This window comes from Panthera uncia, chromosome D1, assembly GCF_023721935.1.
Source record: "Panthera uncia isolate 11264 chromosome D1, Puncia_PCG_1.0, whole genome shotgun sequence".
NCBI lineage: Eukaryota > Metazoa > Chordata > Mammalia > Carnivora > Felidae > Panthera > Panthera uncia.
The window spans coordinates 37805737-37819059 of NC_064808.1; the positions used below are offsets into that span (position 1 = coordinate 37805737).

General features: G+C 48.2%; 1 protein-coding gene across 3 annotated transcripts in view; it reads right to left on the reverse strand.

Annotated features, from left to right (window-relative positions):
* Positions 1-13323, reverse strand: part of NAV2 (neuron navigator 2) — a 395678-nt gene that overhangs the window by 19207 nt on the left and 363148 nt on the right. For all 3 annotated transcript variants that reach the window (XM_049617765.1, XM_049617772.1, XM_049617756.1), the window contains 5 exons: positions 8319-8472; positions 6766-6928; positions 5942-6042; positions 3745-3840; positions 1778-1946 (listed from right to left, as the gene is read on the reverse strand). In XM_049617765.1, coding sequence (XP_049473722.1) covers positions 1778-1946; positions 3745-3840; positions 5942-6042; positions 6766-6928; positions 8319-8472 — 683 coding nt within the window. The remainder of the gene's footprint in view (positions 1-1777; positions 1947-3744; positions 3841-5941; positions 6043-6765; positions 6929-8318; positions 8473-13323) is intronic.

The window sequence follows — 13323 nt, forward strand, 5'->3', positions numbered from 1 at the left end:
CTGATGCCTCGAGATGCTGAACAACCTGGTGTGCTGACAGTGGCAGATCGGGCTCCGTGGTGGGGTGGCACGTTCCACTGCGGCAGACCGCTTTGTCACTGTCTGTGCAGAGGTCTGGTCTCTGCAGTGGATCACTTCTTTCACCCCTCAATGCCTGTAGCTGTCGCCTACAAGTGACGACGTGTGCTCACCAGCGTGGATGAGACACGGCTTGAACCGGTGACATAAGAGGCTTTCCTTGAAGCGTTGTTTCGGTGTGCCTGGTCCCCCCTCCTCCTGCCCCTTATAGCAGGACTCGTCTTTCTCATGGGGGGCTTGTTCAAGGTGGTTCAAGAGGGGCCGACCCAGCACCTTCAACCACCAAGGGGCGAATGTGGGGCCAGGCTGGGCCAAACCATCTCCCTGGTCATAATAACTGGCTCGGTGATGGCCATTTGACCCAGGTGGGCCAGAATCACCTGTAAGGATTTTCTGTCATACCTTTCCAGAAGGACATTCTCTTTCTTGGTGAATCCCAAGCCAGAAGGATTTATCAGGGCTACCAGGGCCATTTTAGCAGCCACATGCAGAGAACTCAGATAATATGCAAGGCTGAGGCGGGTCTGGTTCTGATGGCACTCTTGGGATACCTGGATCCAGCAGTGTTTGAAGCGTATTCCAGGATTTTCCAGGTGCGTTTCCTTTTTTGATAAAGCTAGTTTGGGGTAGGTTTCTGTCACTTACAGCCTGAGACCACGTTTGTGCAATTTTGCTCGCTAGCCAGATAAGAAGGTTGTGGGTGAGGCTCAAGGAGTGGTAACAGACAGCTCGCCATCGTCAGAGCAAGCATATAGATTTTTGCTGATAAGGAATGGTGAGGTGCTTCTGGAAAACCTTGCAACCAGGAAACAAAGCTTGCATCAAACCACCCCAAAAGTGCACTGTTAAAACTCCAGTCAAGAGCTGTGCCTTCCAGGGAATTAAGAAATGGGACAGCCTGAATGCTGAGCCTCATATACTGTTTATTAATCTATTCTTTGTGGGTTCATAAAATACAGGGAAAAAAGGGGGTTGCACTCAAATACATTTGTGTCAGACTGGATTAAACAGCCTTTTTAACGGCAAGAGTTAGTGTATTAAGTTATAGAGTCAGTGCACCAGCACATTCTTCTCTTTCTGCCCCTACATCCAAATGGGTATAATGATGTAGTATTCTAGACTTATTTGGCCATGACACTGTTTTTTCCCCCACAAGATACTTTGTGGGCCTAGAGTTCCATGGCATACACTTTGGCCTGGGGCTTAACATCCCCAGGTGATGAGGCAATCGGAAGCACCAGCAGCACTGTGTGTGGGCAAGAGCTTCAGAAATTTCATCAGAGTGCTCTGAGCAATACCTCTAGAGCAGATTGCGGCTCCCATCCATAGAATGGGACCACGTCCAAGGCTAGCTGGCAAGAGGAGTCCACTGGTATTGGTGGAGCCCCACTTCAGCAGGGTTATTAAGATTCCATCATCTTAGAGTCAGAAGGCTAATGGGACGTTTTGTTATATAATTTCGGCAATAAACTAAAAGTGTTTGTTTCCGGTGGTGGTTGAAAAAGCTAAAAACCGTTCAACTTGCTTAGGTAAGAATGACTGCGGTTGCAGTGGGGCGGGGGTGGGGGAGGAGAAACCAACCCCCCCCCCCTACATGTGCAAACAAAACTGTGGCCATGGTTTCCAACCATGTTTTGCCAAGTCACAAGACAAAAGCTCAATTCTTGAAAACTCCGACCTCCACAATCGGCCGAGTTACCTTTGACAGTCACGGAGATGGTCGTGTTCTCTCCGACCAGATAGCCACAGGGAAGAAGCTCGGGGGTCTCCGAGGTGTGGCTGCGCTTGATTTCCCCAATGCTGTAGCCCAGAACGCTATCTGAATTCAGCCCCAGCTGACTCACGGGGTCGACGTGAATGATGTACTCCTGGGAAGAATAAAATCAAGACCCTATCAAAGATGTGGCTAGAATCTGCCCATGACTCATGTTTTCCTTGGGTGATTTATGGTCATTTTCTTTCTCAGTTGACGCCTGGGTTGAAATCGAGCTGTGGAACGAGGTGAGAAGAGCTGGCTTTCCATGGGGATGATTCCCAAGTATCACAGGCCTCTTAAAGTACAGATTTATTTGGTTAGTGATGTGGGGGGAGCCCTAACACAATAGTGAACGTTTAGTCTGGATGAACCAAGCAAGGAAAACTTAGGCTGCGTTGTGTCAGTTCAGCTGAAGTCCTTAAGGTGCCAGGGCCTGTGAATAGTGCTGGAAAATGCACGAGAAAGTAATTCTGACAAGAAATCCCTCCACTGGCCCCTTTCCTTGGCTAAGAGCAAAGACTACACCGATGACAAAGGGAACACGCCCCGGGGCTGCAAGAAAAAAAACAGCTCCTGATCTTTAAACAGGAAAAGTTGGGTTTAATTTGGAAGGTGTTCCCTCTGAGGTGAGTGACCAAAAGGTTTTAGGTCAGTGAACTTGGACCAAAGGTCCGTGGGCTAGGTGGTGGCTGGACAATGACTTGATGTGAAATACTGGTAACAGGCCTCTCTACCTTTAATGGTCTCATTTCCTCACATATGATGCCCAACAGGCTCTTTTCAGCCCAAACTGTTGGTCATTTTGATCCAAGGATGTCCCGACTGCCCATCAGCAGAATTAAGGTTTTGGCTCTAGGCAGCAGGAGTGGGTTGCCCTCAGCCATTCACATCTCTTGCCCAGTCACATTTCTGCAGCCTGCCAAGATGGGGAATGATCTCTGGTCAGAGAACAGAAGTTCCTATGTGTGAAACCACCTGAAACCAGATGCTAGAAAAAGACTGGAGTATACTAGTTAAGTCAGGTTTTGAAGTCAGACCAGCTCAATTAGACCAACATGGCTGACTTCTAGGTCCACGACCTTGGGCAAGTAACGTGATCTGACCCTCACTTTCCTCCTCTTTAAGTGGGAAACTAATAGGACCTTCCTCACAGGCCTGAAGATAAATTGGGGTTATGTTAGCATGACCTCTAGCACCAAAAATATAGGTTACCATTATTGCTCAGGGGATATGATTAATGAACACATAGGATTGCTGACTCACTTCAGAACGATAGAAAAAACATGTATGAAAAGCTTCTTCCAAAACCACCTTGTGATTGAAGGTTCACTTCAGGACTCATTAGTTATCTCTCCTGTGACAAACACCCACCCACTCCAGTAGAACAACTACAAAAATAACTATGCCGACATCTTTGACTCTGGCCATTGATGAGATGTTAATGTTACATGAAGCACAGATCACAGACTCTGCAGTGTTGGCAAGGATGCTGGGCAAGTCAGGTCAAATCCTCCCGAAATGAAGAATGGAAATTTGACGTTTTAGCTTTGGCCACAGGGCACTCACTCCAAAGCGTATTCAACAGGACACGCTTCTAAGGTGAAGGGAGAATTTGAACATAAGCAGCTCACCACAAGAGGCTCAAATACTTGATCAAGGCTGGGGAGATGACCCTCGCTGGCCGGCCAATCACTGCCAAGGGTATCCGAGAACAGTGTGGTCAATCATCAGTCTGTACTTACCATTTTCCTATTACTTGAGTGCCAGGGGACAAGTCCCAGCAACACAAGGATGGGGTGGGGAGCAGGCCCAAGAAGTGGCCAGGTTCAGGACACAAACCGCCCCTTCCCTCCCTGAGCCCAGGCACCCACTTCAGGCAGACTACTGCAGCTGTCTTCTTAGACACTTACTTTGAAGAGTCGTCTAACCACCCCATCGAGCACATCCCACTTCGTCTTGCCACTAACTCCAATGCAGCCAATAAGAAAGAGGTGTGGTCTGGAATCCTAAGGGTAAGGAAATGTATGCAGGGGAAAAACAGGTGAATCTTTTTTGACACACGTTAGCAAGGACTCAGATTGCCTTAGAACTCCACCAATGGTTTGAGAGGGAAATAAAAGTCCTATTTGTTTTAACACCAGATTACAACTTAGATCGAATGCAATGGTCTTAAATCTTTCCCCGCACCACTGCAAAAATACCAACCCGTGGGTCAGGAAAAGAGGATCTCCTCTCTGGAATCTAGGACCTTCTACCAAAGGTATACCTTGTGTAGGTGCGTAGATCACATCCCTTGCCTGGAATGCTTTCCCCTCTCCTATCTGCCATCTCTCCCTTTCCAAACCTTGCTTGCAAACTCACCTCTTCTAAGAAGCCTTCAATGATTAATCCACCAGGCTCAGAGCTGACATGCTTCAGTGGTTCCGTACGTAACTTATATATTGACATCTTCTATGCTTGTTTATTTTTAGGTATCTATGTCTTATTTGTAAGTCAAGTTTGTCTCCTTGCCAAATCTTAAACTCCCTCAGGATAGAGTATGTTCAATTTTTGTCTTCTTTTTAAGAACGTGTATTGCTTTTCTGCTAATTAAAACATACTCGATTCAGAAAACAAAACTCTGGGAAGTTCATAAAAAAATACTCTTTTTCTATTTCTTTTGAATTTGTGTGCACAGGGCTCTGCATGGTGAGGGCTAACTAATCACGACAATAACAAAAACTAATAGAACATTCCGTTTTGTTGGATTTTAAAATCTTAGATCTGACATGCTCATAAGGATACAGAAATATGAGGGTGGCAGCAGGGGGTGGGGACAGTGGCACATGGGGCAATTAAGCAAAATCAGCAGAGAAAAGAGCACCGGCCTTGCAGTGAGAAGATCTGGCCTCCCAGCTCCCTTGTAATCTTAAGTAAGTGATGCTCAGGCATTATGTTTCTCAGTTGTAAACTGAGGTGACATCATCTGGTCAACCAACTTCATCTGGATGCTGTGGTGATCCGATTTTTAAGAGGGACTCAAACTTTTGTGAAATGTACAATTTACCTGTTCATGTTGAGGACCACGAGAATGATGCAAATCCACAGGTATCCCCTGATTTTTTTTTTTTATAAGAATGTTCCAAGAATGGATTTTCCCCTGATAGTCCTATCACTAGTCAAGCTCTGAAAATGGAGCTCTTTATATGTATTGGATCTTTTTTAGGCTAGATGATGAGAAAATCACTGGCAGCTCCAAACTCTGGGCCTATCCCCTCCCGTTAAGACTCAAGGGCCAGCCACACAGTGGAATCCTCTGGCAAAGAAAGTCTGGCCACACACGCTTTGTTTCGGTGGGCACTGTGGGTTCCCTAGCACTCCGAGAGTACAAATAGTGTGTTGGCGAGAATGCTAAGAAACATCCAACAAAAAACTGAAGAGGACTTGAAACAGCAACTTGTGAAGTCTTTCTCCACTTATATGAGGTGGTCATTTGGATTTAATCAGTGACTAAAAATGAACTTTGTCAACCCCCACCCCTACCCCAAAATAGTCCCTAGTGCGGGTGTGGCCTCCTCAGACTCTGGAAGAGAACAGAAACTCCTCAGAAAACTGAGATTCCTCAGCTTCGGGGAGTCAGGACGCCCCGCTGGCTTCACTTTTAGCCACGTGTGTCACCAGGCCACCTCAGTCTCCCACGTTCTCCACAGTCTCTGAACACTGGGCAAAACTGGTGCTCTCGGGTCAGCTGGGATTGGTCAGTTTGCTTCTGTGCCTTCTGTGCTCACGGTGCTTAGCTGCCTCAGAAGTGCTTTAGGAACACATGACCCCAGAAAGGCCATTTCTGACTGATGGCAGCGTTTAGTTGGTTCCGTGGAAAGGCAGCAGGGGAATATTTTTAGTACCCTTTATTAGACTTTGCAAACACGAGAGGGAGGGAAGAGCTGTTTGCTCCCTTTAATTGTGTCAAGATGCTGCTGGGGATTATGGTGAGTGAAGGAAGGGGTTAGTAGTACTTCCAGATCACCTCAGGTGCTGAGGTGATCCGGTTTGACGATGACATCACTAAGCTAGGTAGTTCTACCTGGGGGAAGGGACAAGCAGAGCAGGGAAAGGGATCCAACTAACCTCCTTCCACTTCATTTCCTCCTGAAAGCTGACAACTATCTTAACATGCCTGCCTCCTTCCTTCCGAGCCGAGCATTCACCAGTGTCATCCAGCAACATGTCTGCGAATGGAAAACATCAACAGCCTTAGGCACATGGGGACAGCAAAGCCGGCTTCCTGACACCCCCGCTGCTTGTCCGCACGGCAGTGGGACAAACCAGGTGTCGGGGTGCGGGGAAGGGGGGAGGGCGGAATGGAGAATGCAACCACAGAAACCAATGGTGGACCGACCGAGGAGCCAGCAGGCTGACGATGTACCTTGCCAAATGGAAGTGCGAGGCAGAGGCTCAACCAAAATGACAGCAACGCAGCATCATGGGTAAGAAATCAAAGCGTCAGCCTCAATATGCTTACAAAGAAAACCTAGATCGTGTTGGCTAGTTACGGTGCCGGCCTGGAATCCATCCTGAAGGCGGGAAGACCGTACGTACACCAAGCCATTGCCCCAACTGGGACCTGCTACCATGGGATTTCTATGCAGCATTCGGCTTGCAGGTCACAGCCTCTTCAAATGGATCAAACAGAACTCAACATGGTGGACGAGAGGATCCAAGCATGTGGCTTGGAGAATTCGGGGCACTGGAGCAAAGCATGACAGCAGTCTAACGGCTGGGCTCATGTTGGTAGCAGACGCACACCCAGACACACACACACACCCCAAGTGCACACACGCCTGTTGCCTCTCCATTTAATCTGTTCACCTGCTTATCTCGGGGCTCTTGCTTGGAGAGTGGAGTGCCAGCTGCAGGCCCCGACCTGCCCCCAGTCCCGTGATGCCACTCACCCAGGCTGGTTGACTCGGTGAGGTTCAAGCTGTGCTGGGAGAGGCCCATGGACTGCCTAGGGGAGGCGGAGAGCGACACCTGGGAGGGTGCCCGGCTGCACCCGCTGCCTTGAGACTCCGACTTTAGCCGGTCGTTCTCAGCTTTCAGCTTCTCTATCTCACTCTGCGAAGAGTAAGGGTGAGGTTCACTTACTAGGTGGAGGTAACGCGGACGAGCCTTATTCTGGAGGAGGAATCGGAAGGTTCCCTGCAGGGATCAAGTGGGTATCCCAGCCGAGGACGTCAGTCACACCGCCAGAGAGATTCGGCTGTGGTTGCTGTTTGCATATATACAAGACCTGTCTGGCAGGGCAAGAGCCATCCTTTCGGAGAGATGGCCTCTGAAAAGAACTCAAACGTTTCCCAGAGTCTGCTGCCCGAGTCCTAAGTGAACAAGGGGCCTACAATCTAAGAGGTTTGAGTGACTCTGGGCTTGACAGGTGTCTTTCCTGCAGGACTCAGAGGCTTTATGAACTCCTCTGCACTGGGGAGCTCAGAGGGGCACACAATGTGTAGCAACCCTCAACACAGTTGATCAAGGAGTTCTCCTTTCGCTGAGCCTCTCCTGGAACGAGTGTTCCATGGAACCCCCTTTGGAAAATGCTGTCCTCCAGTGAGGTCCCATTCGGCAGAGCCCACAGGGCTCTTTCATTTCTATGAATATTTAGAGAAAACCCTACTATGTGCAAAGCATGGGTGCTACAGCCTGAGAAAGGGATGCAAAAAAAAAAAAAAAAAAAAAATAGCTAAAAGACCCAAATGCCTTCCAATCCATGATGGAAGGCAAGGGGTTGTAAGAACAAATCTAGAGGAATTCAGACGAGGGCACTAACGCTTCCAGAATGCAGGGCCTGGGAAAACTTTGCAGAGTAAGAGGCTCAACTTTGAGGAAAGGGTCCAATTCAGATGTGCAGAAAGAGATCCTTGTGGAGGGAACTAGATGAAACAGAAATCCCTGGGCAGCCAAAGGGAGCAGGGGCTCCCTCTGGCCATTGAGTTGAGTCTGGAAAGTGGAACTGTGAATAGGTGGGTAGTAGATTATGAGCAAAAAGGGGGGCGCCTGGGTGGCTCAGTAGACTGAGCATCTGGCTCTTGGTTTTGGCTCAGGTCATGATCTCACGGTTCGTGAGTTCGAGCCCCATGTCAGGCTCTGTGCTGGCAGTGCGGAGCCTGCTTGGGATCCTTTCTCTTCCTCTCTCTGCCCCTCCCCAGCTCGCTCTCTCTCAAAAATAAATAAACAAACTTGCAAGAGCCAATGGCAGAGCCACTGAAAGTTACACAAAGGGGAGACGCATGGTTCCTCCTACACCTTGAAAAGACTCATCTTTGGGCAATATCTGGGAGGACATGAAAAGAGGAGGAGCCTTGCTGCTTTGGAAAAGAAAGAGAAAAGAGAGAAAGAGGCTAGGAAAGCAGAGGGCTGCAATGGTCTGCAGCCCTAGCTTGGCAGAGAGCAGCCTCCTGCCACTCCCTCCCCAGACAGCCTTGGGCCCAGCCCATGCTCCCGGGCTCACCTGCATCCTGTTCATGGCCTCCCGGAGCTGGTCGAGCTGGTGTGCGGAGCTGAGGGCTTCTAGGCGGATGTCTGTCAGCTTCATCTCCTTGTCTCTCAGCTCATTTCGGAGCTGCATGACTGTCTCGGCTTCACTATCCATGCACTCTGAAATTCTAGGGAAGGGGGGTGGGTGTTACTGATGAGAACAGCTCTGAGTTCATCTCCCTCCAGTCCTCCACTGACCGCTGGTCCACGTCCATCAGCAGGTCTGCGCAGCAGTGACCCTGTCTAACCATCTTCCCAGTGCTTCCTGGGGGCAATAAGATCAAAGCGCCTGAAATTCACAGATTGTATTACTGTTCTACCATCTTCCCTTGCAGAGCTCTGGCACTCAGAATGGCTTTGGTGTGCCTTTCGACAAAGTTCCAATAATCTGGGATAAGCAGGAGCTGGCCAAAGGGAGTAGTAACCTTTGGGGCTTGAAACCACCCCCCGCTCCAATGTGTACCCAGCTGGGCCCCTTTAATGACACCACATGCTCCTTGAGATCTGAACCCACTCGGAGAAGGAAGGTCAACTGTCTGTTTTAAAGATTAGACATTCTAAGGTCAGAAAGCTGAGGAGTGATTTTTATTTGCCCCAAAATGAAAGTAACCTAAAGATTCCTGTGGAGGGAGTTAGTCTATTTTTGGTCACATTCTGAAACTCAGTCTTTTGAAAGTGTCTTGAGAGAACAACATTCCTTCCTTCCCCCACCCATCCACACTGCTTCATAAGCTCTCAACAAGGAAGGGAAACATCGTGCAGAGTCAGCAGACAGGGTGATAGGATACAGAAGCCAGTTTTAGGTGAAAATTGAGCAACAGTGTTTTTCAGTGTCGTCCTTTCCACCCATACGCCATTATCAGGGGACACCATGGAGTCTTTCTGTCTTCAAAGGTGGTCCTTCTAGGCTGGGTTCCCTATGTGATTAGTCAGGTTTGCTATTCAGATACCTGGCAGGTCAGCACTAAGTGGAAGACCAAATCTCCATGTTAGAAAAGGTGGCTCTATAAAAAAAAAAAAAAGGATGGTGATTTCAAAGATCATTGGTTCTGGGGTGAGGGGTGATCCAGAATAAGAAGCTTTGACATTTCTTGGACTGAAGACTGGAAAAAAAAAAAAAAAAGAAAAAAGGACATGTTCCTAAAGTTACAAAGCTGAAGCTGATTATCTCTGAAAGATATGATGAACATGTGGTCTCTGCAGAAATAACTGTGCAGCCTGCTCTCCAAGACCAAATTCTGGATCTGAGGCCAAAAAAAGCCTGACCTGTAAAACGGGTTGAGGGTGTGGAAGTGTTCATTGCCAGGGGGAAACCATTTATAATTGTTGAAAGAAGTGTAATTGTATTTGGGGGGCAGAAAGGACTAGAAGAAAAATTTAACACCTGAATAGCCAAACTGTTCTGTTGTTATTTTCTTGACCTACACCTGAATGGTTTTCATTTGAGGGATGCAAAGAGAGGAAAACCACCTCCTATTTTTAAAAGTTGTCAGTAGCCAAGGGAGTTTCTTGGCTTTAAAATCTTCTAAAAACTCTGACTCCTGAAAATATTAGGATCATTCCCATTCTATACCCATGACAAACTGAGGCCAACAGATCTGGGACTAATAGGGCTAGAAAATGTCTCTAGAAATCAGATCTTGCCCCTCCCCCAACCCTCACCCCTCTCTGTGCTGTGAGTAGGCTATAGTTTGTAAGGTTTAACTAAATTGACATGCCTTTCCGGTTTGCAAGGTTTGCAATGGGAGCTTGCAAACACTAGTTTCTTCTTGAGAGAGGAGTACGGGTTCCTGGTTTAAATGGAGAGTAAAGTCTGAGCAAAATTCCATTGTGACACTCCAGGCTTCGCTAAACCACGCCCTGCACAGACTTGGAAGGCTCCAATTCACTGCAGAGAACAGTAAGCCTCCATTCACACCATCAGTCGGGTGCGTCTGGCGCTCCAGGGCAAGGCATTTTGCCCCAGTCTCCTTCACATGATCTGTACATTTTCCCCAGAAGCTTTCCCAACAAGACAGACAAGACTTCTTCAGCACCCACCTCTGTGGGCTGTATCACATGAGCTACTTCTCGAAGCTTGGCCAATGAGAGGGGATGTCCTCCTACTTAGCACAGAGATGTTGAAAATTAAGGGTTTGTTTTTTTTTTTTTTTAAAGATTTTGTTTTCAAGCAATCTCTACACCCAACAACGTGGGGCTTGAACCCACAACCCCAAGATCAAGAGCGTCATGCTCCACTGACTGAGTCAGCTATGTGCCCTGAAAATTAAGTTCTTCTGCAGCAGCCCCAGCTAGGTTTTAGTCTCTATCTATCCCTCTTGCCCAGGACAGCACTTTTTCCCTTGGTTCCTTCCATGCTAGACCTTTGTACATCTCTGATAATTTGGTTGCACTCAACAGGTTACCCCCTACATGGCTGGCTGCTCCAGGACCAGGGTTCTCTGCATCATTTCTGGTGTCTGATCACACTGATCAAATGTAAGAGGTGCTCAGTAAATTCATATGGAATACACAAACGACTATGCCAGGCATGTGAAGCGTATTATTTAATTTACTACATCTACTAACAACTCCTTGAAGAGGTATTGCCATGATCTCCTTTTAAAAGGGGGGGGGGGGAGGAGTCCTAGAGATATTAACAGGCCCATTAAAAATGACAGAATCATGGGCAGCTGGGTGGCTCCGTTGTTTAAGTGCCCGGCTCTTGGTTTTGGCTCAGGTCACGATCTCACAGTTCGTGAGTGTGAGTGCTGCATTGGACTCTCTGCTGTCAGCACAGAGGTCGCTTTGGATCCCCTGTCCCCATCTCTCTCTGCCCCTCCCTTGCTCATGATCTTTCTCCCTCAAAAATAAATAAACATTAAAAAACAACAGCAAGCCTCCCCGCTCCCCAAAATGAAAAAATCAGGATCAAGTCTGGTGGGTCTATGTAACTCTAGAGCCCATGCTCCTGAATTATATCCAGCAGGCACTCAATACATGCTCATCCGCTTCATGGACTACTTCCTGAAGCAACCTGATGTAGATTTTCTCCTACTCAGTCCCTAACATGATACTTCCATATTTCCACTGTCTTGGCCCAAAGGCAGGGTTGGTGGCATACCTAATTTTAAATGCCTCCAGTATGGGAAACACTGCCTTCCCACGTTACCATTCCTTTCGCCCACAGGGTAGGAACTTTTTTGAGCCCCCTACCCCACCCTCCACTTCTCTGCCTCGGGTTTCTTCTTTGAACTTCCTTTCACATCTAGATTTGCACATTCTTACAAACCCTTCAAGGTTGGAAAGAAGCATTTGCTCTCTGCCCACCCTTTGGAAAACCAGACCCAAAACAAACATCTCCAGTGTGCATGGATGCTGTGGAATGTCAGAGAAGGTCAGCAGTGCCCAGAGTCTGCCCCACCCGATCCCTCCGGGGAAAGTGGTTTGGAGGGAGCCTTCTCGCAGTGGCCGCTGGGAGCGCTGCACAGCCCAGTGCGGCATCCTCTCTTTCTCTTCCTCATCCTCCCTGGCCGCCCAGCAGCACTTGACCCTGCTACCAGAGGTTTCTTCTCTCTGCTTCTGTTTTCCTCCCACCTCCTCTCATCTCACTGGCTGCTCTCCTTTCTCTTCAGAGCACCCAAAGTTCAGTCCTTGGCCCTCTGGCTCTTTTCCATCTCCATTCAACCCCGTAGAGAACCCTCCAGATTCCAGCTTTCAATACCACCTATGAGCCCATGTCCACCAGATCTACGCCTCCAGGAGTCCCAGGCTGGTTGGCATGTCCATGTGGATGCCTCCTGAGCAGCTCTGACTTCAAATAGCCAAACCAGAGCTCCTGATGCTCCCCCCACTCTGCCCCATCTGCACCTCTTACCAATTCAAGAAACAATACCTTCACATACCCAGGTACTCAAGTTGCAAATCTAGGAATATTCAAGGATTATTCTTCTCTTTCCCCTCAGACTCTACATCACCATGTGCTGTCAACTTTCTTCTTGAACACATCTTAAACTCACCAGTGCTATGAATTACCATTTGTTTCACCTACGATCCAAACGTCTACAAATCCAATGGTATCTACCTCCATGCAGCTTATACTGTAGATTTTTGGGTGGCGGTGTGTGTGTTGGCAGAGCGGGGGGGGGGGGTACAAAAAACAAATAACCTGGGGCAATCTACACGTCAGGTGGTGGTATGTGCCATGGTAAAAAATAAAACAGGGGAAAGGGAGGTGATGGGGAATGCTGGCGGTCATGGGGGCGTTATTTTACACAAGGTGCACAGACAAGGCATTACTGAAAAGGTAACACTGAACAGAGACGTGAAGGAAGAGAATATCTAGAGGAAGAGTGTACCAGGCAGAGAACAAAGAAAGGGCAAGGGGGTGGTGTGATTAGAGTGCTCAAAGGACATGAACCAGGCCAGAGTGGGGAGGATGAGGAGGAGAGTGCTATTGGCCTCTTATGTGGTTGCCCTTCCTCTCTATTCCTTATCTACAGAAAGGAGACTGATCTTTGTGAAACATGAATTCAGATGATCTTACATTCCTGCTTAAAGCTCTCCAGTGAATGGGCTGTCTGGCTGGCTCGGTCACTAGAGCAAGTGGCTCTTGAAGTCGGGGTCGTGAGTTCAACCCCCACATTGTGCGTACAGATTATTTAAATAAACTTCAAGAACAAACAAACAAAAGAAACCTCTCCAACGGTTGATGACCCATCACACATAGAAGCAGATGCAAATTTACTTTGACTTCAAAGTCTCCCGTGGTCTGGCCCTGCCTATCTCCATGGCCTCCTTTCTTACCACTTTCCTACTTCCTAACCATACCGCAGCCACACTGGCCACACACTGGCCACACACTGGCCATCCCTTGTTCCCAGTCTCCACCTGAGGCTCCTTGCACTATCTGGGGCGAAGGCTGCCCTGCTCCCCACAGTCTATTTCCTTTCCCTCCTGGGTGCGGAGATTTCATTTCTTCCCTTGTGGGTGGGATGACC